The sequence below is a fragment of the Amblyomma maculatum genome, chromosome 2, assembly GCF_055883805.1.
Source record: "Amblyomma maculatum isolate TAMU_Amacu chromosome 2, ASM5588380v1, whole genome shotgun sequence".
NCBI classification, from domain to species: domain Eukaryota; kingdom Metazoa; phylum Arthropoda; class Arachnida; order Ixodida; family Ixodidae; genus Amblyomma; species Amblyomma maculatum.
Window position 1 is genome coordinate 511,402 of NC_139345.1, and position 27,158 is coordinate 538,559.

At 44.7% G+C, this 27,158-nt stretch overlaps 1 protein-coding gene and 1 long non-coding RNA gene across 6 annotated transcripts in view; both read right to left on the minus strand.

Annotated features, from left to right (window-relative positions):
* The window catches only part of LOC146197787 (protein unc-13 homolog B-like), a 363,959-nt gene that overhangs the window by 301,287 nt on the left and 35,514 nt on the right, over positions 1–27,158 (minus strand). For all 5 annotated transcript variants that reach the window (XM_084593024.1, XM_084593021.1, XM_084593022.1 and 2 more), the window contains exon 10: positions 24,564–25,774. In XM_084593024.1, the coding sequence (XP_084449150.1) occupies positions 24,564–25,774 (1,211 nt within the window). The remainder of the gene's footprint in view (positions 1–24,563; positions 25,775–27,158) is intronic.
* On the minus strand, positions 7,302–14,924 carry LOC146197792 (uncharacterized). Its single transcript, XR_014704897.1, has 2 exons — positions 14,315–14,924; positions 7,302–10,303 (listed from the first exon to the last, which is right to left on the minus strand). It is a non-coding gene; the product is annotated as an uncharacterized LOC146197792 (long non-coding RNA).

Genomic DNA, 27,158 nt, shown 5'->3' on the forward strand with positions numbered 1-27,158 from the left:
TAGCATACTGCACCAGTGAAAACTGTCAAAAAGTGTGAGAAGCTCATAGCCAACTTTATTATAAGCGGAACATATTTCAGCTCCATCATGTAATGAGTTGCAAGACGAGAAGCGAAACTTTTCCATAGACGTATCATCAATAGTGGTATTTAGTTAGAAATGTTGCAGTAAGGTGTTCACTTGGCACAAATGGTCTGAGGCTAAGGTTGATGGAAACTGCCTAGCCGGTGTCATCGTCCAGAAGAGCCAGACTTTTTCCATGGCCACAGTGGAAAATGTGAAGTGCTTCCGAGCTTCTCCTTTCCTACTTTTTTTACCCTCCGTCTTTGTTTATACATAACTTATTTTTCATTTTCAATTCAGTTTCATTGCTTCATTAACATAAACTTGTATTTTTCACATTGAGAAAAACATCCATGAGCAATTTCATTGCTTTAAAATATGGACCTCTGTTAAGAACTTATTCCTGCTTCATTTCTTCACATGCACCAAGCAAAAACCATTAAGCTCTGGTGTCGTAATTTCTGGATGCATAAACAATACTGCCCTACGCTGTCACTATCTGCAAAAAAATCTGTTATTGTGTCCTGTAAAGCTGGAAAAAAGGTACAAAATTCTTGTGATGCTCAAGTTGGCAGACAATCCCTGCATATTGTCGATTTCAGTCGTACTCCATGTCTGTCATCTTAAAGTAGAAGGGTATGAAAAGTGAACCAGATATGATTAACGCAGCCTTTTTGATATATTTTGTTCTCAGTGACTTATGAATACACAGCTTTCTAAATATATTTTCTGTCACATATGGCCCCTATAGCCAACATGATTAAATGGTTTAGAAGAATGTCAGTTTGGGCTAAATGGTGCATACTGTTCGAGACTGAAAATAATAGTGCTAAGAAGTGACACAAGAGAGAATGACGCAGGACGAGCGCTAAATTCATCTGGCCTTTATTCACTGCCAAGGCAGCAAATATATAGAAATTTTAAGGCATGCGCATGAACAACAACACGACACATTAAACAAACCGTTCAAGATATGTCATCTCGGTCTTGAAAAGGTGAACCGATGTACCACTCGCACGCTTTCCCTCTCTTTCTTATGTGAACCGCCTCCAAGACCTCGCATGCCTTCAAATCTCTACTTCTGCCCAGAATCTTTATCTCATGAAGCTGTGGTTCACATATCTTTCAGTGCACGCATATTTTTTCCCCCGGTGCATATTTTGCCGCTCGGTTGCACACGAAGCAATTTGCACAATGCTGTGAAAGATGTGCACCTCCTGGTTCTTTTTGTGATAGTGCATGCTCAGCTGCACGGTCATTCACACGGCGCCTCGACTGGCCCACATAGGCTTTTCCGCAGGCCAGTGGTATCTCATATACTACTCCTATGCAGCACTTCACGTACTGCTTGCCATGTTTTTTGCTGCAAGCGCCCTCCTTTTCATTGCTCGCAATGCGCGCGCATAATTGCGCAAGCTTTCGTGGAACCTTTTTCACGTTGTGCGGAACCCTGTGAACATAGGGTACCACTTCTGGTTTCACGCTTGACTTTCTTGTCTCGCACGACTTTTTGAACATTACACGTTTGGTTTTCCTTAGGAAGGCTTCAGCATCACCAGTGATTACCGAGCTTGGGAACCCCGCCATAGCAAATCAATCCACTTGCTTTTCAAAGCTCGCCTGCATAGTATGTTCACACGACTTCACAAGAGCAGACCCAAGGCAGAGGTTAGCAATAGCGCGTTTCACAGTCTTTGAATGAGCCGAGGAATAAGGCAGCAGCTCCTTCCGTGCTCGAGGCGAGTATTGCCAACACACATGATGCTCGCCCAAGGTAATACTTAAATCTATACTTAAACTGAAAATATCCTCGCAAAGGGAGTTCACGGGTAAAACACAATCCCTGCCCCTCTTCTTGAAAGTTGGCTAAAACTGGGCTTACAGCATCTGTGTAGGTCAAATCTTTCTGTTCTTTAATAACTATTAGAAAATCATCAACATACCTGAAAACGTTTAGTACTTCCTTCTCAGTCAAACTGAGTTCTAGGGTGCGGTCATTAAAGGCTAAAAAAATGTTAGCACAGGGGCTACGCAGGATCTCATGCAAATCCTTCGTCTTTGTCGGTAAAAGCTGTTATCAAAAGATACAAACGTCACACTGAGATGAAATTATACCAGCTTCATAAAATTACTAATTTACACACCTGAGGAGTTCTGAAATCAACTGTGCCGCTACTCTCTATGGCATCCCTTACAGAAGTGAACAAGGAAGGCATCGTGGGGCTGTCACATGAATATGCATTCATGCACTTTGAACTCGGGTGACTACAGTTTCTGGACCAAAAAGGTACATTTAACCTAGCAGCAATGAACATTAGTCAGTATCCTTCCTTTAACTGTGCTTTGTCGGCCATATCTGTTAGCAGCTTCCTAGCACCCTCTACAGACAAAAGCTTGTGGATGTGTGTTATCAAACAGCCTGGTAGGTACCATAGGTTTTGATGGAACCAATAAGCTTGAAATCGTTGTGAAAATGTTATGAACTCTGGGGACTATGGTTTCTGGGCCAAAAAGGTATATTTAACCTAGCAGCAACAAACAATTGTCAGCATCCTTCCTTGAACTGTGCTTTGTAGGCCATATCCTACCTGCAACTCAAGTCTGAAGAGTTCTGTACCCACATTATGGCAGTTGTCCAGCTGTCCCCTTTCTTAGCAACCGAACTCTCGTCTTCATTCATGCTGCATATACATTTAGTATGTTTCCTTTTTGTTGTGGCATGAAAGGATTGGATAACCACAATATTTAAGATGACTACTGGCAGAGCACTCCAGTATTAAATTTAACAAGGACTTTATGACGTCTTAAATTACACAGCAAAGTCAAACTGATTGAAGCACTATTGATTTTCTAATGTACCGGTGAAAAACACAAGAACACACAATTTCAACAAAGACAGGCAATTTCCTTCAATTTGTTTACTGCACGGCAATGACATCTGAACAGCACGCACGAGCTGTTATAATTTGGTTAAAGAAAAAAGTTGCATGCATCTGCTCTGGTGTATGTATGTAGGGTATGCTGTATTGCTATTTCTAAAGAAAAAAAGACACTGACCAAAATGTGGCTTCCCTGGCTTAGGGAGAGCGAACCACTTTGCGGCTCTTCATCTATTTACAAAAACACTCTATTACCATCAAGCAAAAAGCCAGGCTTGCTAACCAAGTGTACATATGTTTTACAAAGCTAGAATTTGCATGTTTCGATTGTAGTTTGTACTGCCTTGCAGTGGATATCTAATGGGGGAGGCAGTAAGTTACAACTGGTCGGCCCCACAGCTACAAATAAATATAGCAACGACATACCAAACCCCCACAAAAATACTTATCATCGATGTGTGACCGCTTACAGAGTAAAGGATAAAAAATAATGATTTAGGCAACCAGCGCCAAGGCAACGACGAAATTGAGTCGTGTGTGTTGTCCATTTTGGCCTTGAAGTCGAACCAACTTGCCCAACAGCACAAGTCTCAATCGAACAGTTTGAAGCATGAGCGCTCAAATCTTGAAGCAGTAGTACAAGTATAACAGTAGAAACTTCATTAATGACGCACATTTCGTGGCACCACCAAAGAACTATATGGATCTAGCGCCAGTGCAGTCAAACCAGACAGGCAGACGCTTTAAAACTCGGATCAACATTATGCTACTAGCCAGAGCCAAGTACTTGCGGGCAACACATGCGGCAACAGCCGTAGACACCCTATGGTAACAGCGGACCGCGTCCGTGAAAACCGCATACATTCAGAACATAAATATCTGTAGTGCATTTCCGTAAGCACAAGACAATTCACGAAAGCCAATAGTTTAAAATCCGGCTTAATGTGGAAGCAGACGGTGCCTGAAGTGGTCATCAGAAAACCAACATCGCTTCAGCACTATTGCTGGGAAAAAATGTGAACTTGCAGTGCAACTGTTTCCACACTCGTTTAAGGTTAATTTCAAAAGAAATGCTTTGCAAACCGGGAGGAGCAAAACAAACCTCTGAGATATTCTGAATCGAGATAGCGAGCTCGCTATAACTGGGCGCAGCCATCTTGCAAAATAACATCAATGACACTAAGAGAAAAAAACAAAATGTGTCAAATATAGCCACATTTAACTGTTCCAAAACATGCACGCAAAGTAGTGAATTATATTGTATTTTGTGTTATGACGAGTAAACAAAATAATTTGTAATGTGTCTAAAGGCACATGATTGTATGTGAACAGTAGCAGTAGTCAGGCAGTCAGTAGGTAGCAGCGTAGCAAGTTAGCAACACAACGCAACCACAGCGACATTAGCAGCATGGCGCATTGTGGCGCAGCACCATGCGCAGCACGGGAAGAAACTTGTACACGGTGGTTTTGAATTCGGACATCATCAAAGTGGAGCCATAGAGCTTTCATCATCAGGAACGTTGTAAACTTCGGCAGTGGATCATGGTTCGGACCAGCGGACGGAGACCCGAGGACGACGAGCAGCGTAGGCGCGGTGTGTTCCATGCAGTGATAACTAAAAGACGACCCCCTTCGTTTAGGACTCCATACGGGTGTTGTAGCTAGAACGCAGCTCAGGGCTTATTCCGAAGCACACGTCTCTGGCAAGGCTGTAAACAACCTAATATTTGAGACGGGGCCTGCTGTCCTAAAACGACTAGCGTACTGCAGCTTTTTTCAGATGCCTGCGGCTGTTTCGTTGGCGATACTCTGACGATGCGCGAGTGCTGCCATGGCTTTGTGAAAACTTTCAAAAGCTGCATTTCAAAATGCGCAAAATAAGAGAGCTAGATAATGCAACCATAGTACATGCTCTCTAGGTAAGTATGAACTTCATGCTGCAAACTGAATTATAGCTCAATTATTCAGCAATCTTGATTCAAAGATAATTGCGTGAAATGTAGTGACAAGGAAGAAATAATTAAGCCACCATATTCCACAACTGCACAAATGTAACGAGCGCTCATATTTTGCACAGTTTTGCATAAAGTTCTCACGAGCAAACTTCTTTCACCTCCCAGTTATGAGCATGCACTGTGTGCCCGTTATTGCTTCCAAAGCATTTTATAACACCAGTACAATTAGTCATACCTTGCTAACAGGTACACATTGATTCTAGACTCAAACTGCCTCATAAAAAGTTTCCTGTTATCAGAAATCTTGATGAAACAAAGATTAAATGCAGTGTCAAGCCAAGTTTGTAGCATTACCCCCATTTTTCAATGATATGCTAGGTCTCCTAGGGCACCACTCACATCACACTTGTGTTCAACAGCACCACTTCCACACAGTATTAACATTACAGCGGGCCTGACATAACGGAGACAATGTTTAGTTCGGGGTCATTTCCTTCTTGCATTAACTGGAATAGTCCTTTCCGCTTGCAAAGGTAACAATTTCTTTTTCCAACGGATGCCAAGCGTTGCCCTTAAGTGGACTGATGAAGCTAAGACATTTGCAGGGGTCAAGTGGATTCAACTAGTGCAGGACCTGGTTAATTCGAGAAATATGGGAGAGACCTTTGTCCTACCTGGGCCTAGAAGCAGTATGTCCTACTCAAGATCCAAGGGTCTTGGAGGGCTGGATTCCGATCTCACCCTCTTATCTCAAAGGCAAAGTCTGAGTTTGCAGCACTTGCCAAAGTGGCCATGCCGTATAGTCTTCTGCCATAAAGACAACCTGATACCGAGTAAGCGCCCGGCCATGACAGCTGCCAACTACTTTCTGACAAAGTTAAAGTGGAAAGACGGGCTAGTTGGTATTGGTATGATGACTGCGGGTACAAAAACACAGGATGAAGGAAGGAGACAGGCGCAGGATGAACGCTTCGTCCTGCATCCTTTGAAGCATTTGCCCTGCGTCTGTCTCCTTTCTTCTTCCTGTGTTTTTTGCACTGAGATGCATATTTTTTTCTGGCAATGGCATGTAATTTTTCGCTCATGATGCTGACACATTCCATAACGCTGACAGCAAATTTTCTGCAAAACACTGCAAAAATTTTGTTTTTAAAATTAAATTTTAAAAGTTTTACAGGCTTCCCACGCGAATTCAGTTGAGTGGTACCTTCTCGTGAGTGCAGAATAAAGCTCGCTCGATGGCCGATTGGCTGCTGTTGCCTTTTTGTCCTACCAAAATGTTTGCTCACCTATGCCAATGTCAAAATGACATTGCGGCAAAGCGAGCCAGTTCCAAATCAAACAGTTTCATGGTGTAGCGCCTTCCCCTGGCTGCGCAAAGACTGCGGCCAAAGCATGGCCGCTGGAAAAATGAAAAAGGACGTCGGCTGGCAGTGGCACTTGAAACCACAGTTGGCTGGTCTGTTCTAGTCTAGATCCTTATCAGCTGTCTCGTCCTTCGCTCCTGAGGTCTTCAGCCTACAATGTATTCGGCCCCTGTTCCTTTTTGCATAATGCCAGCCTTGCCTCGAGCCCAAGTAGCATTTAGCTTCTGCGGCATTGTTTTGATATGATAGCTTAAAGACTTCGTTTTCCAGAAAATCCAGCAACAGCAGCAATATTGATGTGAGCGAAAAATCATGGGCATGCCTCTGGCAGGTAGCAGTTGGCAGGTGAGAAGCCGTGCACTGACTGGTCAGCAGGTTGTCTGTCGCCACGAAGCCACAAGACATGGCCGACTTGGAACTCCTGACTCAAGCAGCTTCTTTGAGATGGAGGGGGAAATGAGAATCGGACCCACCGGAAGCCTTCTATACTGTAACAAGAATCTCCCATTGATAGCGCAAGCTACAACACCGATGCATCGTATCCTCATCGATCGGAGCAGCCAGCTGGGAGCCCCAACCGAGTGCCGTGCGCCGAGTGGAGTGGTTGGCAGCCATTGTCTCCCTCCTCACACAGAGCAGACAACTGACGTTACATGGCATCTCTTCTCTAGCTGCAACACAGCAGGCCCACACCTGTGTAGCCTAGACTAGTTGAACCTGTTATGCCCATTTAGAAACTGCTCGAGTAATTCATCCGTACTAAACAGGCATGAAACAGATAACGAGTCAAGCACATTACTCCTATGCCATGCAGGCACGTTCTTGGTTGAAGCAGGTCTTTTTAGCTATGGCTGTTGGTGTTTCACGTAATGTGGTAGCTCACGAGTATAAGCTAATGAGTAGGTGTGGGATGATAGTGTCACAAATTCAGGAATTGGTGATTCAGCGAGTTGTAAAGTAATGAGGATCTGCAGGGGAAGCCATTAAAACTATCGCATTAGGGCTGATGTCTTCCAGTTTTTTTCTCTTTTCTTGCGTTTTTTTTTTTTAAGGTTTCATTTTTTTTTTATTTTTGAGGAAATAGGCTAAAAGGAACCTATAAAGGTAATTATTGTCATTGTAATGCAGTACGCTTCTAGGATTTTTTTTGTTGGTATTCAAGTCAAATTTTAAATGTCTCTGCATACCCCCTTTAATTTACAAATTTCTCAAAATTGCTTTTCGCAGTCTATTTGGACATCATCTCATGGCCTACTCTTAGCTGCCCCCTACTGACATAAACTTGGCCATCTGGGACCAAATGATGCAGGCAAAATGGGCCACAGTGGGGAATGGTTGTGACATTTTCTTTACTTTTCTCATCGGCATGTGTCGAGTTGAAGGGAAAGGAGGGGCATTATTTTTTACCTCCATCTGTGTTAGTAAAACCAGCTTAAAGATTTCTGTCGTGGAGATGAGTGATGAAATACTAATCGTTAGTGCACCTTTTCTAGCCACAGCAAATACCTTTTCATTGTTCCTTTAATCGAGCTGAACTAGTTCGTTCATTATCACAAAAATGTATGCAGCTTTGCTTTCATCTATTTGTTCCTTCTTTGTTGTGGTTTCCATGCAGCAGTTTTATAACAACTTCATTCCTTTCGTGCACAGACAAGGGTAGGAAAATGAATGGCTCGTGACGACATGCATATGAAAAAAGCCAAAAGTGATTGAAATCAAGTAAAGCATATGGAAATTTTTATTATTGTTGTTTCACAGGATATTCAATGGAAAATTATTACTTTAATCGTTTTTTACCTGAAAGATTACGGTGGAAGTAGGAGAGACGGCAACTATATGTAAATAGGGAGATCCAAAGCTACAGCAATGGCTGTTAAACCTTGTTCGTCCGAGTATACTAATTCGGTTGTGCATAGCCGAATCTTGATATTGCTCACAAGGGTCACCCCCAACCAATTCGGCAATAGGTCTAATACCACAAGTGCCACTTGGAATGCGATTGAGTGGTGAGAGTAGCAGCTGTACCAAAACCCTTTAGTCCTCCTCTAGGAGCACCAAAGGGTTCTAGCCAGAGCCACTGTTAAAGGTATACTGCAGGGAATTTGCAACTTTCTCTGATATCGCTGAAATTGCATTCAGGAGATGCAGTTATCAAAAGCTGTTTTGTGCACTGCTTTGAGATTATTGTACTGGCAAGTTATATTTTGTAGAAGATGGCTGTAAAAGTGTGAACTTTCCTTAGAACTAGTGCTAGGTAGTTTTTAATGAGGAATTATATACAACTCTGAAAAGTTTTGTTAAGCAAAAGCTGTAAAGAACTGTATTAACACGATAAGTACAAACCATCTTCTCTTGGTCACGTGTCAGTGTATGTTGTGCCTCGAGGCTCCTGTATTGTGCTCTTTCTGTGATGGGTTCCTTGCGACATAGGCAAGTGGCTTTGCCTTATGAGTGACCTTAAAGCAACTTGCACTTCCTTTAGTTTTGCACTTGTACAATCAAGCACAAGAGACGAATTATAGGGTCATTCAGCACTACACATCTTGCATCTACAGTACACCTAATGTGGAAAGCCTGGGAGTGTTGCCAGCAATCTCTCTGTTATGCTTTTCTCACCCCGAATTTTTTTTTTTATACTGTCCTCAACAGTTGAAAATGCAGCTGAGTTGATGCAGATAATTTTACGATAATGATTGGGTTTGTCTGCACATTCACGAAGCATGCTTGGGTAGAAATACAGAAAAATACCGAGTTCTCACTATACACTAACTATCTTAAACGCAGTGGCGAACTGATTGTAATCTTCATTTATCGGAATTTGTTTTTGGCAGAATCACAAAGTGGCGGAAATATGTGTAGGTGGTTTCTTCACATTCACATTCAAGAGACTAACAGACCAAAATGTGTCATAAATTATGATGGAAATGGCAAGCTCTTGCCTTGCAATTGAGGACAGCAGTACAGGAAGCAAAAGGATTTATTTATCACTGAAAATCTTATCAAATGAGCTAGTGTGTTACATTGCTGTGAAACCTTGCCGTTACCAATGCATCCCACCATATGGCCACATCTCGGTGCTTAGGCGTTTGTCAAAGTGCCATAACGGCTGGGTGCGGGAACTCATATATATATTATTCTCTTCTGTAAAAAAAAATGAATGTCTGGCAGCAGAGCTTTCTTTTTATATTAGCTTTCAATACATCCTTTTTGCCCGCCTGTGATTGACATTTTGCTCATTTATCATGGTTTCCAGCTTCTTCATATAAACAAAAGACATCAGTAACATCAACTGATGAAAATATTCTTGGTAAAAACTTTTCTACAGCATTTCTAACAAAAATTTCATGGAATGATTACCTTAGAAGTATGTTTTTCATTGTGCCGAAAAGATTAGGTGTTTAAACTTTTGTAAGGTGTGAGAAATGTACTCATTTTGCAAAGCCATTGTTGTTGCATGTTGCAGCCATAAAAAGTTTGCAATCTGCAGTTCTCGTAGGACGTAAATTCACTAAGGTGTAAACAAAAAAAAAATGAGAGATATAATTAGCTGAGGAGGAAGAACTCGAAAGCCCATCATATTCTCCACTGTAGCCATAGAAAAAAGTCTAGCTCTTCCGCACGATGACACAGCTAGGCAGCTCCGAATGGCTTTATTAACCACTGGCTGTTTGTGTCACAGAAACACTTTTGTTCCTAATACAGTGTGCATTAAAAAACGTTTTGCTTTTTGTCCTGTAACTCATTACATGATGGAACTGAAGGAATTTACATTTAATATAACGCTTAGAAATGAGCTCAGTTCGACTTCACACATTTTGATTCAGTTTTCACTGGTGGCAGCACGCTAACTGTGACTGGTGCATCTGTTGACTAAACTATCAGTGAACAGCAGTTGATGATTTTTTTATTCTAGGAAGCAGCTAGAAGTTCAATGGCACAAGGTTGGTACTGTGGGGGGCACGAGGTAAACCAGCAACTTTTGATGTACAGACTGATGTACAGACGTCAGCAAGTCTGCCCGGAGTGCTCGAACACCAACCTGTCGCACAAAGAAAATGAAATTTTTGAGCAAGGGCCCAATTCTAGGAACAATGATGGCGCTATACTGAAGGTGCATAGGCATACTACTTGCACTGACAGCTACACTTTACCACTAATAGAGCAGCCCAGACAAAATTTCACTTTGTTCGCTCCGCAGCACACCTCTCCAGCATTGTAGACGTGCCGACGACTGCACTAGTGGTGAAAGTGTGTTGCTATTGCTAGGGGGAAGGACTATACAACCAAGGCACAGCAAAAGCCAAATATTACAGTGATTGTGTTCAGCCATTTCGCTGCTAATATGTTATTATTATGCTATTATGAATCAAATCATATAAGAATACCCAAGTACAGATGCAGATCTGCTAAGCGAACTCAGAAGCAGATATCTCAATACCGGTAGCAACCCCAATGCTACCTATGAGTACAAAGGGGTTCCTAATGAAGACTTCGACAGAGAGATCGCGGAAGCGGAAATTTGGGCCGCAATTCGCCATTTACATACTACCTCTCAGCAATTAACGACTTAATGAATGAATATTGGAACAAAGGTGAACTTTCGCAGATGTGGAAACACGTGAAGGTTGTCTTTATTCCTAAACACAAAAAGAAACTAAGCATAGAGAACTTAAGGCCCATCTCTCTTACGTCGTGCTTAGGTAAACTTATGGAACATGTTATTCTAAATAGGCTTTAGAACTACGCAGAAGAAAATGACCTTCTGCCCAGCTCAATGATTGGCTTCAAAACTCAACTCTCTACTCAGGACGTAATGCTTCAGTTGCATGCAGAAGTGATAGATCCCCCTAACAAAACCGGAACCAAAGCGATTTTTGCCTTGGATCTGGAAAAAGCCTTCGACAATGTCTCTCATGAAGCCGTTCTCCAAACCCTCGCCAACATAAACGCAAGGAACAAAACCTTTAATTACATTCCTTCCTTCCTTCCTCTCGGGAAGGACTGCGGGCAGAGCTAAGTATCGCAGGATTTGCATCGGACAAAATAGCAATAGGAGACAGAGGAACCCCGCTAGGATCAGTCCTCTCTCCCTTCTTGTTCAACCTAGCAATGATAGGTCTGCCTCCCAAACTTGAAGAAATCCAAGATCTTCAACACTCCCTATATGCTGACGATGTCACCTTGTGGGTAGCAAAAGGTTCGGACGCTCACATAGAGGAAACGCTTCAAGAAGCAGTGAATGTAGTCCAGTCATACACTAACCAGATTGGGCTGAAATGCTCACAACATAAGTCTGAACTACTAGCAGTGAGAAGGAAAACGCAAGACAAAGTAGAGATAAAAGTCTGCCTGCACGGACTACCCATACCCACAGTCGATACTATTAGAGTGCTCGGGCTCTACATCCAGAGCAATAGGAAGAGCAATGTTACTATCAACAGGCTGGAAATGACTGTGCGATAAATCACTAGACTGATACACAGAGTAACGGCAAGAAAGAGGCTGACATTTGTCATCTTATCCATGCCTTTGTACTAAGTCGATTCACATACTCTGTCCCTTATCTCCGCCTCATTCAATCTGACAAGGAGAAATTAGACACTCATTAGAAGCACCTACAAGGCTGGGCTAGGTCTACCCAGAAACACTGCAACCGAAAAACTTCTCTCACTTGGGATACACAACAATGTAGAGGAGCTGATTGCAGCTACAAAGACTAACAAACTAAAGCAGGCAGACAAATTCTCAACCGCATGAGAATTAATGCCGAACCACTAGCCAACCACTAGGACCACTACCAAGAGGAGCTGGCGACAAAATTATCTCCAAACCTGTGCCCAAAAACATGCATCCCTCCTTCCATGGGCAGGAGGAAAGCTAGAGCTAGGGCCCTAAACAGAAAATACCGAAATCACGATGGGGTGGTGTATACCAACGCCTTATATTACTATATGGCTGACGGTGTGCTATCTTTGTAATTAAGCAGTACAGTAAGTAAATGCGTATCAGCTGCTTCGGTCAAAGTCCGCTACTCAGACCAGGAGGAAGAAGCCGCAACCGCTTTAGCCATCGCTACAGCAGATGCGGACATAATTGTCACTGATTCAAAAACTGCCATACGTAACTTCTCGCGTAGCAGAATATCAAATACTGCCAGAAACAACCTCGCGGATATCAGACTCGACAGAGAGATAGAACTCGTATGGACACCTGCCCACTCGGGGTACCGAGGCAATGAGGCTGCTCATTAACACGCTCGAGGTTTTGTTGGCCGAGCGGTGAGACCTAATGCCGAGGAACTTGAAATGGAAGAATTGCTCACATACAGCGACCTACAGCGACATACCCCTGCCAACATTTTAGTTCATCGGGACAGTTTGCCCATATGATAACAGTAGCAACTAGTGCAGCTCCCTCATGACTGCATGGGCAGCAAGAGCGCAAGTATGCTGCAAGGGAATACACTGTCAAGGTTAAAACATGCCAAAGTTAATACTTTTCTTGCTTCGTGCACACTGACTACAAATGAATTACTTCTCCTCTATGTGAAAACAGTAATAGACTTTGTTTCATGCATTTTGCCTCGCTTAACTGATCAGTATTAGACACATACCTTCACTAGACATTGCACTTCGAGCTGGTAGCAGAAATAAATGGATTAATATATTGTACCAATAAATTATTATTAAACATTTACCACTTTGTTCGCAAGAAAAAAAAAAAAACATTTTTGCAAATGTGTGTAACATGCAAGGCTGATTTTGTTAATGCCCACATCACATTGACACAGATAAAGTAACATAGTGTGTACCAGTGAAAAAAGCGATTTCTAGTCTGTGTTTGTGCTAGGCTTTGTTTCTGCTGCTGTCTGCAATCAACAAACTACATTTCTAAGGATTGCATTTGCAAAAGAAAATAGTACTCATATTAAGACATGCTAGGCCGAAGACCTGGGTTCAGTTCCAGCCATAGTGGTCGTTACATATCAATGAAGGTGAAATGCAAGACACACTTGCAATGTCAGTGCACACGAAGAACCTCAAATCAATGGCATTAATGCAGAGCTGTCCACTATGACGTCTCTTATAGGCAGTTTTTCTATATCACTTATGGAAGTTAAACACCATATCCCACACCGAAGGAGGAACAACACTTTCTTTACTGACCAAATAAGTGAAAAAGAAACGAAACTTGCGATTGCCCTGGCCTTTAACCCTGATGTTGAAGGAAAGAAAGTGTATTCAGAGGCAGCAGCTGGTGGTGGCAATTTCCACCTGAGCATGGATATTCAATGAATGCTTGTTTTAATCTGAAAATAAATCTCTAGAAGGAAAATTGTTGAAGGGCGACATCTGCAGGTTTTGTTGATGCTATATTGCCATTTATGACACTGTGAGCACCCTTTCACTCTTATCTACTACCCTGCGAAACTAAGAAGCAAACAAGATAGCTTTGAACAGTGCCACATTGCTGCAATACCTAAGCAACAGCTGCACGAGCTGTTTAAAGCCACTTGCAAAATACACAAATCATTTTCACTACATGCACGACGGAAGGTGTTTGCACGCAGTAGAGGCACTCAGAAAAGTAATGTATCAGCTTTTGGGGTTGAAGCACAGCTACGGACGGTCGCCTTTTTTTTTTTTTAAGCAGGCCTTTGCTTCACCGGACGGTTTAGGTGGGGTTCTCACCGAAATACAAAGCGTGCGATAGCATTTCGGAGCAGATTTGCATGTTAACGATATGTAACACAAACCTGCACTGAGAGCCACGACGGGTTTCATGATGCGGCCGTGCACCAGCGATCGAAAACGTCCACAAATAAACCGCATTTATTTGATTCGTGGCAAGACTAGCCACTAGAGCACTAGCCTCATGCAGTCTTTGGGGTAGTCTCGCGGCAGATCACGCACGCACATCCAATGGCTAGCAGATAGAACAAACTCTAGCAGTCAGCACAAGGGATCTTGCGGAAATACAAGGCTTGCGTTCCCTCATAAAATAGATCGCATTTCGGGGCCGATTTGCATGTAAGCGGCATGTAACAAACCTGCGTCTGAGCCACGAAGGGCTTCGTGGAGCGACCGAGCGCCAGCGATTGAATCAATGCACAAATCGCATTTAGTTCATCCGGGGCAAGACAAGACGACTAGCCTCATGCGGTCTTTGGAGAAGACTCGCGGCACAAGTATAGCACAAGAGCGCGCACACACATCCACGCGACAACGCGCATCGCACGCTGCCACAACAACCCGAGCGCCGAGGCCCATGCCTTGAGTCGCTAGCGTGGAATGGGGGTGCCGGCCGCAGCTCGTAACAGCCAGCCGACGGCCTCTTCTCCCTCTCCATCTTCGTTTTCCCCCTCGCGCCGCATCCGTTTGTTGGGATCGGATATACGCGACGCGCGTATCCCGGCGGGAGTTTGTCCAATTTGTTAGCGAGGTGCTTAGCTCTGCTTTTCCTCCTCCCCTCGTCGTGTACGGGGTGCATGTTCTTCGGTATGGGCGAGACGTATAGATGCTTTCTGATTTCTCGATCTATGCTTTCTCTGACACTTTCGCCTTCCCCGGGCGATAGTAGGTTTACCCAATCGAGGATTTGCCTACCCGCCGCCGTTCCTGCGAGTCGCTCTCTCTGGGACAGCCTGACCGCCGCAGCCAGCTCTTTCCACTCATTATGCAACCCCATTTTCTCTAGAATGTCGTTAGAAGTAGTTATGGGGAGTCCTAGAGCGCACTTCGTGCATCTCCTAATTATGGTGTTTAATTTGTGTTCTTCGGTCTTGTTGATATTTAGGAATGGAGTCGCGTAGCACATTCTGCTCGTGACAAAAGCTTGTACGAGTCTAAGTCTACTAGCCTCCGTGAGACCACTCCTTCTGTTGGTCGTCTTCTTAAATTCTCTGACTACGAGCTCCGCCTGATCTTTTAATTTCTTAATCAGGCTTTTGTTACTACCCCTGCGGTTGATAATCATACCTAATATTCTAATTTCATCTACTTTCCGGACTTCGTTTCCGTTGACTTTAATTTTGATATCTGGAGTTATCTTCCCACTACTGCTGGTCATTACCAGGAGCTCCGATTTTTCTGGCGAACAGCATAGACCTACGTCCTCTGCGTGATAGCTGATTATATTTGCTGCCTCTTGGAGCCTGAATGTGATGTACGAGTCGTTCCCTTCGCACATCCAGGCGGTCACATCGTCCGCGTAGATGCTTAGTTTTAAGTCATCGAGATGGCCAAGCTGGGGAGCTTCCTCATTACGATGTTAAAAAGGAAAGGTGAGAGCACAGCCCCCTGCGGAGTGCCTCTGTTACCCAGCGGGAACTCTTCCGAACATAAGCCCTGAAAGCTGATGATCGCCGTCCTGTCTCGCAGGAATGATCTAATGTAGTTGTAGGTTCTTTCGCCTACTCTAAGCTCAGCGAGCCCGTCGAGAATGGCGTCGTGACTGACGTTGTCAAAAGCTTTCTTAAGGTCTAAGCCTAGAATAGCTTTCGTATTTTTTTTCCTGAAGTCTCTGACAACATCGTTATGTAGTCTGAGCATGGTATCTTGCGTACAAAGGCCGGGCCTGAATCCGACCAATTCAGCCGGCCACGCATCATTCTCTTCGCTGTATTTGGTTAGCCTCCTCTGAATAACTTTCTCAAGTAGTTTGCCTACGCAGGATGTTAGTGATATTGGGCGGAGATTCTCCAAGCCCGGTGGTTTTCCCTGCTTGTGGATTAGGGTGATCTTAGCCCTCTTCCACTCTTGGGGTACTTGACCACTCTCCCACACCTGGTTTAAATATTTGGTTAGGGCATTGATCGATTCGTCGTCCAGATTTGCGAGCATCTTGTTATTAACGAGGTCCGGCCCGGGGGCCGAGCGTCTTTTTAGGCCGTGCAGCTCCGCTCTGACTTCTGCCACTGTTATGGACGCGTCAAGCTCGCTGTTCGCCGGTCCGTTGTAATCTCTGTAATGCGCTGTGGCGGGGGGAGCTACGTACATGGACTTGAGCTTGTCAATGAGCTGTTTGTCCGTACCCTTAAAGTTATACGTCGCCTTGACCTGTTCTATATTGGCGACCGTTTTGGACTTAGTCGGGTCTATCAGGAACCTGAGCAGTTGCCACGTCTTGGCCCCATTCATGGTGCCCTCCATCTCGTCGCATTTGGGGATCTTTAACGTGCGCTGACATCGCACAGCACACGGACGCCTCTTAGTTTCGCCTCCATCGAAACGCAGCCGCCGAGGTCGGGTTCGAACCCGGGTACTCCGTCACAGTAGTCGGGCGTGTAGAGTGAGTGGTAGAGTGAGTGAAAGGTGGAAAAGTATAGTGGAAGAGGAGGAGGAGGGGACGGCGGGATGCACGTTAGTGGGTGAAAATAGAGTAGGCTCAAATATGTCTTTATTAAATTCCTCATTTAAGCTCATCGCAAAACCAAAGTATTTGCAGAGCTGCGCGCAAGTCTGGTGCACTGCCGATTACGGTAATCGTCTGCCCATATTTTTTCTTTTTTTTTCAATGAATCGGGCAGCTGGTTCGTGGCTTAGTGACTATGTGCACAGCTCTCGCATCGCTGTGCATTCAGTCGCTTCAAACGCAGTCAAGTCTGAGCCGCCCAGCGGCAGATGTTGCCGCCGCTCCGCCGGCGGTCAATAGCGAGCAGTGCACGTGCACCTAAATGTGTGGGAGGCCCAACGAAACTTCACAACAGTGGCTCAATCGGCTGCCCGCATTCGCCAAAGGAAAAAAAAAAAATAAGGGGGGGGGGGGGGGTAGGGGGACTGAAACCACCAAAGTGAGAGCGACATGCAGAAAACAAAAAGAGGCAACGAACGACCACTTGGCGCGATTCGGTTTCGAATTCAATGATCCATCCGGTGGACGGTCCAACGCCTCGCTGTGCCGACGTACTCTGAAGCACGTCCGCGTACCTCTTCTGGATGCAAATTGGATTTCTTCGGGCGCAGATATTTGCTCATCTGTAGGCTCGTCGTGAAGAGGCGGACCATTTGTCTCGCCTTTCCTTTTCAGTCAGGCACGCGAAGCACTCAAGTGGCGCTCAGTCTGGCTCCACAGTATGCCGGGTACTCGAGCAGCCGCGGCGCCTGCTCCGAACGAAAGTACCGCTTCAAAGGATTAGTACGAGCGTGTACAATCGACATATCTGGTTTCCTCCGTGTTCCCTTCTTTACATGTCGATGTGAGATAAGGTCGGTCAACAGCTACGATTCAATAATATCCTGCAGTAATAACACCCCGTTCCTTCGGTTGCGGGTCGTTGTGGCAGTATAGCAGGCGGCGCAACCGTGGGTGGCAACCACAGAAACCATGGCAACGGAGGCTGACAAGTGCAAAGACAGCACCGCCGTTCGCTCATTGGAACGCGTCATGGCAACGGAGGCTGACTTGCAGAAGGACTGCACTCCTATCGCTGACTGAAACGCGTACGTCACGGCAACGCTCGTACAGTAGTGGTCTGAGCCCAGTGACGTCGCGCGTGACAGCGCAGTTCCCCTCCCTCATGGCTAATCAGGCAATGGTCCGACACCTCTAACTATGCTGATTCTCAAAATTCGAGGTTTTTCTCATTCGCAGCAAGGAGTGGGAGGGAAGTGATATGGTGCTCTAGGTAGACTAGTTCTTATATATAAGGAGCTAGCTTGCACGAAACGCTGAGAGCGTCATTTCCCTGTACAGTGCAGCAGTCGACAGTGGAGCGGGCCGCGTAAATAGTGTCAAGGCGATGGTTTAGTGAGGTCATGGGCTCCGCCGAAGCATACTAAAGCGCAAAAGGTGAAATCCGGACAAAACGACTGCGGGTTTTTCAATATACCAAAGGTACGAATGCACGAATGAGACAAAACCAGGAGCGATCGGAACGTCGCAGACGAGAATGGCTTGCACGCATCAACAGACGGCATTCACAGAAGTCCGGACAAATACCAAATGTGTGCACGTCATTTCGTGTCAGAATGGCAGTCATCGGAAAGTTTAGACCGCCGACCTACAAAATGAACGTGTGAAGCTAGAATGGTGAGCTCCTGCAGCAATCTGTGCCTCAATGTACAACATTCGAGGTGCACGCATTAAGCCACTCTCGTCTGCGACGTTCCGATCGCTGGTTTTCTTGTCGCATTCGTGCAAGCGTACCTTTGGTATTTTGAAAAACCCGCAGTCGTCTTGTCCGGACTTCACCTTTCGCACTTTAGTCTGCGTTCGGCTATTACAGCCCACGACCGCACAGTAGACCATCGCTTTGACACTGTTTGCGTGGCCCGCTCCACGATCGGCTGCTGCACTGTACAGGAAAATGGCGCTCTCAGCGTTTCGTGCAAGCTCCCTATTTTACTACTGAAAGGTCCGACTCCGTTTTGCTGAGGCGCACCATGACACGTTACCTCGGAGCGATTCTTGATTTTTACTGGGATCGACTGCTCAGTTCTCACAATGCGCTTTCAGGCCAAGGGTAGCTCTGTACTGTTTTCGTCGGCGAACACGCCTCTGCTCGAGCTAATGCAGCGCTTGCATTTGATTGAACAGTCTCGAAAACAGCCTTGATCCGCATCTCAAGCACCTGGCGGAGTAACCTGATCCTCCAGCCACAGTGCTGCTTTATTTTTCTTCATTTTTTTTTTTCATATACATGTCCCTTAACAGATTCGTGTGTTGTTGAAGCTGTCTGTGCCCAAGCCTAGCACGTACACCACTGTATTCAAGCAGTTGAATGCTAGTTCTGTGTGTATTTGAAGCCGGCGGAAAATGTATTGCAGTGAAGGGCAAGCACAAAACAACAACGTGGCTGCCGGCGCGGATTCAACCTGAAAAATTATTTTCTTGCTTAAAACAAAAAGCACCCTAATTAAACTTCCAGAAATACATATGGTACTGAATGGTAGTGTGAAAATTAGTATCTTTCATATTTTACTATATAGACAAGCGTCATGTTTGTAAACAACAGTGGCACTGCGATCGGCAGCGACATGGGGTGTAGAGCAAAAGTGCCGTGTGCCTACACCACATGTCGACGCTGCCTTTGAAACCAGATCACGCGCGCGAATATTCTGAAGCGTAAGCTTCGCTTGTGCGTAGGAACAGTTTGGTGTATGCCTGGAGAGTAGTTCTGCACATTTGTAGCTTATTACTGCTGGAATTACCCGGCGAAGAGCTGCATTGGCTTCCTTCATCGTGACCCAACAGCGCGCGGCTACAGTGGGCGGCTGCAGTGACTGATTAAGCTAAATAAAAATTAGAAAGCGCAATGTATATGAAAAACTAATAGCCAACATTGTTGAACTCTTGAGCCTATTACTAGCGCATGCAAAGAGGTCGACAAATGAATTATTGAAAATGTGTTTTTCATATGACGACTCTTTTGCTGCTCCAAGCACCTTCACTCTGAAAAACAATATTACCAATAAATATACTGCACTAGAAATCATATTCCTATCTCAGTGTACCGGCAACTTAAGTCAGAATTTCACTGAATAAGAACTCAATCTTTTAGTTCTTTGTAACATATTCGCCTAGTTAGCGCTGCGAACTTGTTTTATTCTGTTCAATAAAAAGACGTTTGATGTCTGTTTCGTCGTACAGACGTAGCCAAGGTCATTCACATGTTAATATATACATGAAGGCTCATAAGAATGCTCTGATTTTGTTTTGTTTTTTACTATTTATAAGAGGGGCATGAGTGCAAATGCAACGTCCTCCACGATCGCTTGCAGCGAAATTTGCGTGAACTGCTAAGCGTGTTTAATATACTTGGAAACTTTTTATTCAAAAACATGTCATCTTATTCTTCTTATTTTGCACCCTCATAGCCGATTCCACTTTGGGATATTAAACTTTATATGCACCATAAATAGCTAACTTAAATCACCATCATCATCATAAGCCCGACTATACCCACTGCAGGGCGAAGGCCTCTCCCATATTTCTCCAATTAACCCGGTTCTGTGCTAGCTGCATCCACTTGACCCCTGCGAACTTCTTAACCTCATTCGCCCACCTAACTTTTTGCCGCCCCCTGCTACGCTTTCCTTCCCTTGGAATCCAGTTTGTTACCCTAAACGACCATCGGTTATCCTCTCTTCTCACTACATGTCCTGCCCATGCCCATTTCTTCTTCTTAATTTCCACTAGAATATCAGTAACTTGAGTTATTTCTATGACCCATTCTACACGCTTCCTATCTCTTAATGTTACCCCTACCATTTTTCGTTCCATAGCCCTCTGGGTTGTCCTCAACTTAAGTAGAAACCTCTTGGTTATCCTCCACGTTTTAGCCCCATAGGTGAGTACAGGTAAGATGCAACTGTTGTATACTTCCCTCTTGAGCGATACTGGTAAGCTGCTAGTCATAATCTGCGAGTGCTTGCCAAATGCGCTCCCACCCAATCTTATCCTTCCTGTTATTTCCTTTTCATGGTCCGGATCTGCGGTTACTACCTGTCCTAAGTAGACATATTCACCTACTACTTCCAGTGCTTCGCTACCTAACGTAAACTGCTGTTCCTTCCCGAGGTTGTTGAACATTACCTTAGTCTTCTGCATATTGATTTTCAAGCCTACCTTTCTACTTTTCCTGTCTAGGTCATCAATCATTATTTGCAGTTCATTCCCCGAGTTACTTAGCAAGGCAATGTCATCAACAAATCGCAGATTACTCAGGTATTGTCCATCTACCCTTATCCCTTCCAAGTCTCTGAATACTTCCTCTAAACAAGCTGTGAATAGTACTGGGGAGATCGTGTCTCCTTGCCTAACACCTTTCTTTATGGGCACGTTAACTTAAATATATTCTGCTTAATCAGAGTTGTACGTGGATATTTCATTCGTTCGTCAATGACCTTAAAAAGGGAAGTTTAGTAATCCGGGAAATAACGCTGCATAACTTTCCCCAGATCCTAACGATGTTTACTCGCTTTCTAGGGCCGGTGATGAACAGTCACCCATTGAAACTCGCGAAAGTGATATCAGAGAAAAGCTTCTTCACAAGTTTGGGCCTGTTTTGGCAATATCGACTACTCAAGGTAACTTCAATTACCTTCACAGTAGCTTTTGTGTCCTTTTCTGTACGAACATATGCACGGGCACAGGCGAAAGAAACTCACAGCGCGGCTTCTTATGACTTGATGTAGTATATACAACAAAATGGACACGAGCTGCAAGCGTTTGTTATTGCGCTATTCACCGTGCGGTAGAAAAGCAGTCACAACAATTAAGAGTTGCAAACAAACTAATCAAGTTTCAGTGCTGAAGTGCAACGCACGTTAGCCGCGAAGGCAATGCGTCGCCGAAGGGTCTATGCTTTGGGCTTTTAATGCTGCTGCCCATCGCTCTCATATTTACCCAACCACAAGAAGCATGTGAAAACAGGCGCTATTTTCTTTTTGTGCTCTGTGGTGCAACCAACTGCACTACAGCTTGCAGGACTATCAGGAATTATGCTCGAAAACACAGCAAGCGCCGCGCATCCAATGCAGACAGCGTGGGCTTTTGCCTACACCTCGAAAATAACTGCTGTCGCCAGCGCCGCCACATCTCCACTGACATCATGGACTGACGCTTGTCTATAGGGAGCTTGCATGAAGCGATGCATGCTGGGTAATCCGCCATGATGTTGTCGCTGGCAGCAGACAGACAGCAGGCAGCACAGCCAGGCTGAATTGAGCAAGTGTCTTGTCGTTTTCGACGATCCACTGAGCAAACACACGGCTTTTCGTGCGCTGCCCTTATGTGCGAGCAATTGCCGGTAGATTTCTGAGAAACGTACGCGTCGACTCTGTGCCCGAAAAATCAGGCGCGCTATGGAGAAATGCAGAGCAGTACGTCGTTGACCTGTTCAAGATACTCCTCTTCAAGCGCGAACGAATGACTGCACTATGCGTCTCAACCTGGCCGCCCGTTGACACCGCAGACATTCATGATTTCAGTTCTGGCGAGTAGTTTGATACTTGCCTGGATTGGCGTCGATCTCGCGTGTATTGGCCCGTGCGAGCCATTCGCGTCAGCATCGCTAGAGGAATCATTCGCCTTCTCGCCCTCGTGCAGACATATTTTTTGGAATCGTGAAGGACTCGCAGTCGGCCTGTTCGATAGCTCCAGCATCGTCTGCGTTCACTACGCGACCATGCAGACGAGTCTGTGGCAGTGCCGTGCTGCGTAGTATGCGGTCAACGACATCATGGCAGATTACCCAGCATGCATTGCTTCATGGAAGCTCCTCATTACTCAATTGATTGGGAATATGCCTCAATAAGCTAATTTTCTTAACTTCGGAATTTTTTTGCGAATGCACCATCTATTGTCTGACCTCCGGAATATCTTAATAGCTTCTTTGTCTTCTGTAAAACAGAGAAATAGCTGACTTGACTATTAAAAGATTACAATTTGATAAACATTTCTAAATTTAATCTTTAGGTACCTTAGTTTTTTATGGTTTATAATTAAACAAAAATAAGATACAACAGATAAGGTTTAATTTCCTGCATATCAAAAGAACAATGCATTAATGAATTTATAGTTATGCGTAGCAAATTTTTTTTGTGTGTGACTACATATAGTGTTTTCTACTGCTTCCAAACTAAAAGATGGCAGCCACAGGCAGAAAAAAACAATTTTTCACCAAAAACAATTTGGGATATTGCTCATCATAGTAACACACTTGACCATGATTCTTTAAAAAAGAAAAGAAACTGAAGATGGTCGAGCGCACAGCCTGGATCAGTTGGCGTAGAATACATATATGGCTTAGTTTGTGGGGCTTAACGTCCCAAAGTGACTACGAAACACACGCACATATACTATATGCCTAATTCTAATTTCGTTTATTTCCGTCCCGGATGGAAATAAAAGAAATTACTGTTATAACTTGTTAGCTGCTGCTGCTACAGAGACCATACAGGCACTTTGTAAAGAATAAAACGGATGTTTCCTGAGCGATTCTTTGTATGCAATGCTTGCAGTCAATAGCTGCCGCATGAGCATTAAACTTGGAATATATACTGAACTTTACGGTGGTGCAGGGCGACATCCACAGCCAGTATAGTAACCTTTTACGCATCAGAAGTTGTAGCTATTCTCTTCATAAAGGCGGAATTGCTCAGATTACCAAGCAATTCCTTTTGAAAAAAGAAATACCTTCACCAAGTTTGTCAACAATTTACACCATTCAAAATCGATGCCTACCAGTGCCATTCTATGCATTTTGTTAGTCTAGGCAGCAAGGTGCAACGACGTATGTGTTGAAATTGGGTGAAAAGCAAGGCCATTGAATATGAGGTCGGTGTACACCTACAATGGCGTGAACATGCACTTCATGTTGAAATGCTGGCATTCACCAGTACTATGAATAGGGTAAGAGTTGAACATCTTCTCGGTATCCCTGTTGCTCTCAATGCATGTCTCTGGTGCTTTTCTTGCCGCGATCAGAGCCTCAGTACAATTCTCACCTGCCGCTCTAAGCCCCAGCTCAGCAGTCGAACGCTTTGCATATCGGACCGGCCACCCCTGCATCGAGTGACTTCAAGCGCACTTGAAATGCACATGCACAGAATGGGTGTACGGTGACAACACAGCTGCGCCTACATTAAGACCTTTCTCGACAAAATAGTCCACCCATACACCAATTTTAGTGCAGCCTCTGTCCTGCACAGCTTCAGCGTTCCTGCTCACTAGCCGGGTCACCTTTTAGGCAGCCATATTGAATTTCCAGCGGCGCACTCTATGGGCCATGGAACTTGAGAATACATTGACTGTGGATGTGCGCTATTTAGAAGTTTGAAATCGAAAAGTGATGTTCTGTTCGAAAAAAAACAAGACAGAACTGCCTTTCCAATTGTTTCATTCGTGTTATTCTACTGTCAGCAGAAAACTGCTAACAAAAAGTCTTTTCCTGCGGTTCATATACAATGACATCTGCAAGCAAATTTAATAGTGAGATGTAGCGCTTAGAACATGTGGCACATTATTCACTGACACTATTATAGTTGGGGAAATAATGGCAGACTAGTATTTCAAATTAGCTATCCAAGAAACAATGCAGGTCATCACATTTCCTGAGCCATGACTACCAGCATTCATACAAATGTTTGTTCCTGCGCAACTTTTAGGTGCCCAGTCTCCCTTACAAAAAAAAAAAGAGGAGAATAAAGGTGCCTGACATTGCTCGATACAATATTTTTTGGTACCTCCAAAACAACCTTTCCTGATGCATCGACAGAGAAGTGACATGTCAGATGGGCATCACCTGGAAGAGACAGATGGGCATGCACATGCAAGGAAGTTACAAGGACACAGACCTCATTCAGCTGATTGACGATGCGGTTGAATGCTGACAGCCAGTGCAGTTTGGCCTTGGACATGCCAGGTTCTGCCGTCACTGCAACCAAGGGAGGCCTGTCATCATCGCCAAGCAGTGAAGAGGCTATCGAAGCAGGTTTAGTAGCAGCCAGTTCTGGTTCGGACGGTTCCACCACGACTTCATCGGCTGGACCGGGGTAGACCCGGTTGCTCTCTTCGTGGAACGTTACGGAGACACCCGTCTTTTTCTCCGGCACAGGTTCGGCTACAGGTGCCACGACGACATCGGGCATCAGTTGGTTGGCTGGTTCTTCTACATGCGACGCCAATCCATTTCGCTTCGCGGGTTCGCTTCTCGGTTCATAGGATGGTGTCGCAGGCTCATTACTTTCATAAAAAGGTCGTCTTCTGAATGACCCTCCTCCAACTCCTCCTCCTAAACCTACTCCCACTCCTGCCCCTCCACTCCCCACATCCTTTTCACTTCGGGGACTTGTGGACTCATAGACAGGTGTCAGTTGCTTTGATGGCTCATTGAAGCTCCTCCTTCTCGTTTCTTGCTCTACGCCCAATGTCTTGGCAGGTGGGCTTGAGGGATCAAAATTGCGCTCGGGCTCGGTTACACCATAAAAGCTTGGCCGGCGAGCAGATGGGTCATCGACCACTACAGGTGGGGGCTCAGGCTCCGGCAGGGGTTTCCCGACCACACGACTATTGCCATAGCCAACATCCGTGGGAGCACTGTCTCCATAGGCATCCTTTCGTGGCATTACAGCATCGGTAGCATACTCTACCACTTTGCCATCTGGATATTCAACTACCATCTGCCCATCTGGGTACTCTATATATGTGGCAGCATCATCATTGTCATGTGTTGGGGAGAACTCAGGTATAACTGTTGGCCGATCGACAGGTGAGAATGGCGTGTAAGGTTCAGTCCGATCGGCACCGCTGAAGTAGCCGGCTCGATCATAGCCGCCATATGTCCGCCTATCAGTTCTTGCGTCAGGCTGGGGCTGGCGAGGAAGGTCACGACGTGGAGTGGTGCGCTCCTCAGTCCAGCAGTTGTCTTCCTGGCCGTAGTTGTGCAGATAGTAGCGGTCTTCCTGGGGATAGTTCCAGTCCCCGACATGTGACATGGTAGGGGAACACTCACGATAGCTCTCGTAGCTGTCCTGGTGCATTGGGTAGCATTTCTCTTGGGGTGTATCTGCGTACAAAGGACCCATGGTTGTAATTAGAAATGTATAGTTACTGAAAAAAGAGGTTTCCATTAGTACAGAAGCAACACAGAAAACAGTGACTGGAATAGCAGAAAATACTGAGGTCAACCTTAAAGTGCATAAGTTAAACTGAAGTGCTGATATTACATACTATCGTTCAGCTGTAGATTCATTCTGACATCATGCACACAGCCTGGCAAGTTGCAATTACTGCTTTAACTTTCAGAATTCATCAAATCTCATTTCTTCGATTGTTTAGTGCTTATTAATTAAACAGATGCCTGAAGCAAGGCATTGCAACAACATGTACGATCTGCCCTGGAAGTTGCAACTACTGCTCTGGCTTTCGGAACTCAGATAATATTGCTTTCTTTTTTCCCACAGGTTTTAAATAAATGATATCTGAAACAAGGTGGTGAAAATTAAAGTTGGTTCTGAGAAAAGGAGAGCGCACAATAACTTCATGGGGGACACCTAAATTACATCATGAGAGAAAGGATAAAAAAAGAATAAAAGAAGGATGAGAGAGAGATGTGCTGTATTGGAGAGCTTTGGAAAAATTTCAAGTAACATCACACCACAGCATATGGGAAATGCAGCCACCATGGGCAGGACTGTCGCCCGGTGCTCTGGTTCAGTAGCCGAGTCTGAGTACTCTATACAAGGTGGTTAAGTGACTAATAATGTCTTGGCAGAAAGAGCTGGAAGCGAAAATTATAGAGAAATTCACCCATTAAAGTTAAATCAACAAGGCTCAAGGTTGCGAAAAGTGAAGCTCAAATTACATGTGGTAGAGCCACTGCAATCACGCCAAGGAATTCTCGAATATAGTTGCAAAACAAGATGCCGCTTGTTTTCTATCACCTAGGAATTACAGAAAGGTTAGCCATGCACATCTGTCTCTCCAGCGGCCTCTAAGAAGCGCTGTGCTGAGCACCCCCGTAAATGTATCCCACTAGCTCTTGTACTTATGCACATGGTACATACACATGGCAACATAACTGGTTGCCATGTGTATGTACCATGTATGTAACTAAGACAGTTTTCAGGTAGCCCAGAAGAGAGGCAATGCGCGCGTGTCTGTGAAGCACGTAACAATCGCAGGGCTAGCTAACCTAAAATCACAACATAGAAGCAGCTTGCCACGTAATGAGGTTAAACAACATACAGTTATGCAACATGCAATTACAAATGCTCCAGAGGCGGCAATTTTGCCAGTGGCTACAGTCAGTCATTACTCTACAGCAGCCACCAGGTAACTGCCCGCCACTGTCTTCTAACAATCTAAGCTGTCAGGTTCAAACCTTGTTTATCAGCCAGATTTAGGAAGTATAAGTTATCTGGCAAACATCAAATCAAACAGTTTGACAA